Source organism: Volvox carteri (genome assembly GCF_000143455.1).
Source record: "Volvox carteri f. nagariensis unplaced genomic scaffold VOLCAscaffold_4, whole genome shotgun sequence".
In the NCBI taxonomy this organism is placed as follows: domain Eukaryota; kingdom Viridiplantae; phylum Chlorophyta; class Chlorophyceae; order Chlamydomonadales; family Volvocaceae; genus Volvox; species Volvox carteri.
The window spans coordinates 1788543-1794710 of NW_003307547.1; the positions used below are offsets into that span (position 1 = coordinate 1788543).

The 6168-nt window shown below is 54.0% G+C and overlaps 1 protein-coding gene across 1 annotated transcript in view; it reads right to left on the minus strand.

The window, feature by feature from the left end:
* Nucleotides 1-298: 298 nt before the first annotated feature.
* The window catches only part of VOLCADRAFT_56464 (uncharacterized protein), a gene marked incomplete at both ends in the record, with an annotated part of 12344 nt that continues 6474 nt past the window's right edge, over nucleotides 299-6168 (minus strand). The window contains 10 exons of the mRNA XM_002946928.1: nucleotides 299-406; nucleotides 617-712; nucleotides 960-1163; nucleotides 1498-1640; nucleotides 2285-2700; nucleotides 3709-3869; nucleotides 4302-4376; nucleotides 4575-4685; nucleotides 4811-4882; nucleotides 5778-5891. Coding sequence (XP_002946974.1) covers nucleotides 299-406; nucleotides 617-712; nucleotides 960-1163; nucleotides 1498-1640; nucleotides 2285-2700; nucleotides 3709-3869; nucleotides 4302-4376; nucleotides 4575-4685; nucleotides 4811-4882; nucleotides 5778-5891 — 1500 coding nt within the window. The remainder of the gene's footprint in view (nucleotides 407-616; nucleotides 713-959; nucleotides 1164-1497; nucleotides 1641-2284; nucleotides 2701-3708; nucleotides 3870-4301; nucleotides 4377-4574; nucleotides 4686-4810; nucleotides 4883-5777; nucleotides 5892-6168) is intronic.

Below are 6168 nucleotides of genomic sequence, written 5' to 3' on the forward strand. Positions count from 1 at the left end.
ACCTAACAACAAAAGTGGCACAGCAGCTGCTTCTGCTGCTGCTGCTGCCACTGCTACAATTGCACTCGCCAGCTAGCCCGCCCCGCCTCAATCTGAGTTAAACCGGAGTTCGGAGGGCCCTCAACACCTCACTCCGCACGCCCTCCAACACCATCCCTAATCTTCGGAAGCTCCTCAGCGCTCTCAACCTCGCTGCCTCAGCCCCGGCTCAAGAACGGGCCGGGTCGGGTCGGGGGCCCTTCTCATTGCGCAAGCGGAGATCGCCAGGGGGTTGTAAGCAACGTGGGCAATGGGTTACTTAGCCGGTGTTGCGCATGCCGGCGGCGATGCCGTTGATGGAGATGAGCAGCGCGTCTCGGAGCCGCTGGTTGAGAGGGTTCTTCCGCAGCCGCCGGAGCACCTCCACCTGGGGGAGTGAGGGGGAAGGGGGGGGAGATGAGGGGAGGATGAGGCTCCGAGCAACAAGCACATCTCCCGCTACATGGTATATGACGTAGAGAGTCTCATGAAGAGTCTCATGCTTTATAGCATATGAGAATGTTTTGACCAGGAAAAGGAAGACCACATGATACATACACATGCACATACATACATACATACACACATACACACATACCTGCAAGATGTTAATGGGGTCGATGTACGGCGTCCGCATGTTGATGAGCTTGCGAAGAGTGGGGTTGTTGTCCAAAAGCCTCTCGTGACCCGTCACCTGCAGAGCGCAGGAGAGGAGGAGAGGAGGTGAGGAGGTGAGGAGGGAGGGGGGTAATTATATGCGCGGAAGTAGGAAGTGAACTGCTGCCGGCGTGTCCAAGAGGTCCGAAATTGCTTAACGAGTCGGGGGGGGGGGGCCGCGGGGGCCGGGGGCCGAGGGTTTGTGTTTTCGCCGCGTGGTGATGTCGCCAACTTCCAACCGTCAACGACTTCTTCCTCCTCCCCTTCCCAAACGTCTTGCCTACCTTGAGTATGGCCATCTGGCACCGCGCCAACCGCTCCCGAAGCTCCGCCCCCAACCGCTTCTGCTCCGAATCCTCAACCAACACGCTGTCGTACAGCGCCGCGATGCGCGGCTCGGTCTTGGCCAGAATCATCTCTATGAGGTCAACGGTGGAGCCGAAGAACGGCCATTCGCGGTACATAGCTTGCAGCGTGGGAAGGTGACCCTGCATAGTTGTAATGGCGGGGCGGGGGAGTGGAAGAGTGAAGTGGAACGAAGGTACAGGAGTGGAATGCTAGTTAGTTATTATTACAGTTGGTTGGTGGTTAGCACGGTTGAATATGGATGTCGTGAAATCGATTCCTTCCTGCTGGGGTTCTGTCAGCCTCCGTTGCGTCTGTCCTTCCAAAACCGTCTTTTGGCGCCTTTTATTACCGTTGTACTTAACTACCGTTACATATTACACACACACACACGAGCCCCCTTCCTTCCCCCCTCCTTCCCCCCTCCATCCCCCCTTCCTCCCCCATTTTCCCTCCCCCCTTGGACTGCCGACCCACCTGTTGTATGGCCATCATCAGCGAGGCGCCAATGCCCAGCCAAGAGGGCAAGATGAGGCGGTTCTGGGTCCAGGCGAAGATCCAGGGAATGGCGCGGAGGGTGGCGATGGAGGGCTCCTGGCGCCGCCGGGCGGGGCGGGAGCCTGAGGGCAAGAGGACAGGGGGGAGGGAAAGGAGGAGTGAAGAGGGGGGGGAGAGCGGGGGATAAGATGAACCACGTGAACGAGTGAAGCTGCTGCCAAGGAAAGAGTGTACAAGAAGTAGAATTGACCAGGAGAGGAGGGGGGTGAGGGAGAGGAGGAGGGGAATAAGACGAACTACTGGCTGGGGGGGGAGGGGGGGCAAAAGGGGCAAAAGCCGCCATCGCACGACTGTTGGGATAAGGGGGTCCAGGGAAGGTGATGCGTATATACACAAACATACATGTGTACATCCTGGTGACTGTTTTTTTCTGTATGTGCTGTACGTTTGTATACATAGCTGTAGCTGCTACCCCCTCTTTCCCACCATAATCCTTTCCCAGCACAAATCCTCAACAATATAAATATAAATATATTAGATGTATATTCATAGGGTTTAGGGTTTATATGTATATATATATGTATATATAACATTTAATATATATATATATATATGTATGTATATATATGTATTTAATATGTATTAATATGTATTAATATGTATTTAATATATATGTATGTATATATAACATTTAATCACGCAAATCATCATTATAAAGAGGTGATACAAATCAGCGGCAGCAGCAGCGGCGGCGGCGGCAGCGCACCGATATTGAGGTTGCCCAGCTCCTCCTCCGGCGTCGCATGTTTGAAATACTGAATAAACACCGGATTGTGATGTACGACATTACGGTAGCTCTCGCAGGAGGCCCGACTGAGCATCTCCATAACCGTCCGCCACTCCTCCCGCCGCGGCGGACTAGGCGGCCGCAGCGTCGCCAGCAGTACGGCAGTCGTGTACGTCTCCAGCTGACTCAAGGCCACGCCGCTGATGCCGAACTTGGCCTGTACCATCTCGCCTTGCTCCGTGATACGGAAGGAGCCCTCGACGCTGCCAGGGGGTTGGCTCTGAATGGCGATGTGGGTCGGGCCGCCACCGCGACCCACGGTTCCGCCACGGCCGTGGAACAGCGTCAGTCGTACATTGTTGGCCTTGGTCAAGGCTACCAGCTGCTCCTGACACCTGGGGGTGGGAACGGCAGTGACAGTGGGAACGGTTGAAATAATATAAAAACATTCAACAAACGTAAAAATTGTTATTGAAAACATAATAGGACACGAGAAATGGGGTTAAGTTGTACGGCAGAAAATAAACTCAAAAGACATACATACATACATACATACATACATAGGTCAGGCGTTACTGGTAACGCACACATCGATGCACACCCCAGGATATCCCGGGATCGAAACATAACACCACCACCAACAACAACAACGCACATTTCGAGCAGATCAAACTCAGTCGTTCGTACGTCTAATTCATATCCTGTCGTCGTACCCCTCAGTACAGGGCGCCGTCGCAAGCCCCAATCCCCCCTGGAGGGGCCTCCTCCCCCCGGCCCCCGGCCCCCGGCTCCTTTTCAGCAGCATTTGCATGCGTTTTCGTATTTTTCTTTCGCTGCTCACAAATTCCCCAACCTCTCTGCCTTGCATGTGCCTTTACCCGCTGCTCCTGCTGCCTGGCCAGGTGAGTCCATAAGGTGGTTCGAGCTTCTTTGGTATTTCGCGTTGGCGTCGGTAGGCTAGCCGGAATAGTTTAGTTTGGGTCGGTCGGGTCAGTCGCGCGTTCTAGTTTTTTTTTGGGGGGTTGGGAGGAGCACTTGCATACCGGCAGCCTTTCAGTATCAGCAATGCAGCTTTCTCTCCTGGCCAGCAACTTTACGCCTCTTTTACGTCAGCACTTTCTTTTCTCGCCGCCTTTACTACTTTTTCTACACCTACTAGTTTACGTTTTGGCTATAATATTTCTGGCGGCTTAGGTAGGTAGGACTTTCTACTTCTACGCCAATTCTTCATCCCGAGGTTACAGTCGTCATCCCGAGGTTACAGTCGTCACATTCGCCACGGACGCCTTTCGGTCAGTTCTTTCGGTTGCTATTATCTTGCTCTGGCAGCAGCTTAAATCGCGTGTGGTTCGTCTTTCCCCCCGGCCCCCCCCTTTAGGGCGAAAAGGCGAAAACTCACTCACTTGTATAGGGCCCAGTTTGCCGCCAGCCGCCCCGCGTCCTTTCCGCTGTCGCTGTAACCCAACATGACCTCTTGGTGGTTGTCGTGGGCGGCGGCGAGGTGGGCCCTATACCAGGGGTTGGTCAACAGCCGGGTTACGATGTCCCCCGCGGCTTCCAAATCCTGCGGCGGGGTGGTACGTGTGTGTGTGTACGTGTGTGCGCATTTAGCGTGAGCGTGAACGTGAACGTGTGTGCGTGTGTGTTTGAAAGATATTCGGAGCCGCGCTGTGGAAAATGCCGATGGGGGTTACACCCTTGATTACATCAACTTCATATGGCACCGAAGTGAGCTCCGAATGGCCGCCAGCGGCGTGTGCGTATGTGCGTATGTGTGTATGTGTGTATGCGTGTATGCGTGTATGTGTGTATGTGCGTATGTGTGTATGTGCGTATGTGCGTATGTGTATATGTGTGTGAGGATATTCTCGAAGTCATAAAAAGCTGTAGCCGTAGCTGCTGCTTGAATCCTTTCTTTTCCAACGCTCCAATGTTGAACAGGAGCCCGCGACGGCCAACAGCCCACCGGCCCACAGCCCGCCGGCCCGCCACTCACCTCCAGCGTTTCGAACAGCGGCACCACTCGCAGCGAGGCGCTCTCGTCCGGTGTACGAGACAGCTCCGCACACACCTGAGGGGGGGGGGTTCAGGGCCCGGGGGGGCAAGGGGCGGAGGGGGGGAAGGTTGAAGGAGGAGGGGCGTCCCGGCAAAACCAAAAGCCAAAAGCGAAGACCCAAACAAGACATGGAGATGAGGCGAAGATCACACACATACACACACACACACACACACACGCACGCGCTCCGCTTCCCCCCCCCCGGCCCCCCACCTGCATCCTCGCCTCCCTCTGCAGCAGCTCCACCGCCATGACGTCACTGGCGCCCTTAGTCATGGAGATGACGTAAGCACCCAGACTGCCGCGACCCAGCCGTGCAGCCACCTGTACGGCAATGGATTTCATTTTCGAAAAAAAAGAGAGAAAAGAGGCGCTCACGGCAGTGGGCTGTCGTGGTTGGTGTGCTGACATGCGTACATACATACATACGTACATACACACTCACGCACCTTGAACGTGTCTAGCACTTCCCGTACTTCGGAGCTCATGGGCATGTCGGAGGGAATGAGGGGCCGACGACCCTGGGGAGAGAGAGAGGGGGAGAGAGAGAGAGAGGGGGAGAGAGAGAGAGGGGGAGGGCGGGGGGGGAGGAGACGAACCACGAACGAGTGAAGGGGGAAAGGGGGAACAAAAAAGGGGGAGGCGAGGGGAAAAGTGGGACCTGTAGGGGCGGCTGCATTAACACACAACTAACCCCATTAACAGCAAGTAAAAACTACTAGCTGCTAGAACTTGTATTAAAAGGAAAGGTCGATTCTGCCGACGTCCAAAGTACCGAGTACAAAGTTGAGGCCGAAGTACAAAAAATAAATAAAGAGGTTATGATTAATTGGGAAAATGAATGAGAAAATCAAAAACAGTGCGGTAAGAAGGGTATAGCAAGTCCTGTAGCAGTGGCAGTAGCAGTAGGGGACTTCTGACTTGATCCAACTTATGTACTTTAGGATCCAACTTATGTACTTTAGGATCCAACTAATGTACTTTGGGAGGATGTTGTTTTGCTGTGCGGTAAAGTAATACCCCGGGCCGGCAAGGCAGTGAATCCCCTGCAATAGGGACCAGGGTGAACTGAAGGGGGGCCGCGAGGGGGAGAGGACGAACCACTGCCGAATGAACTTGAACCACATACAAGAGATAAGGGGTGCTTTAAATATAGCAATGGCTATATTTATTACTAGACGATTTCTTACCAGTGCGGATACAAGTTCGGATACAAGTTCGGATACAAGTTCGGATACAAGTTCGGATAGGAACGACCACTTGGGTGTTGATCGTCAAACGGGGGGGGGGAGACCTACGTCCCGGACCCAAGTCGACCTGCCCATTGAAACCTCCCCACCTCCTCCCACATTCCCCATTTCCCCCCCAAAAAACACATTTCCCCCCCTCCCCAACCCCCCGGGGGGGAAACCGCACCTGGAGCTCCTTAGTCAGCCACTCGATCTTCTGGTCCTCGCTCCACTCCAAGTATGACCCGTACCCAAGGTAAGTGGTCACGGCATCCAGGGCTTCGGCGTGACGCGTGCTCTCCTAAGGGGTTCGGAAGGTGGGAGCGGAGGGGGGGAGAACGGAGTGAGAGTGTGTGTGTATGTGTCTATCACGCGTGTACTGCGTGATGGGATGCCCCCCCCCCAAAGATATTTGTGTCTCGCTCTTGCCCTGGGCAAACACACCATCTGATCCATCCGTACAGCCTCCTGCCTTCAGTCCGCTTCCAAACATAATTCTATAATATAATATATCGCTATACATATATAAAGAAGAAGCGGAAGAGTTACATTTATATAAAGCTTATCGTACACACACA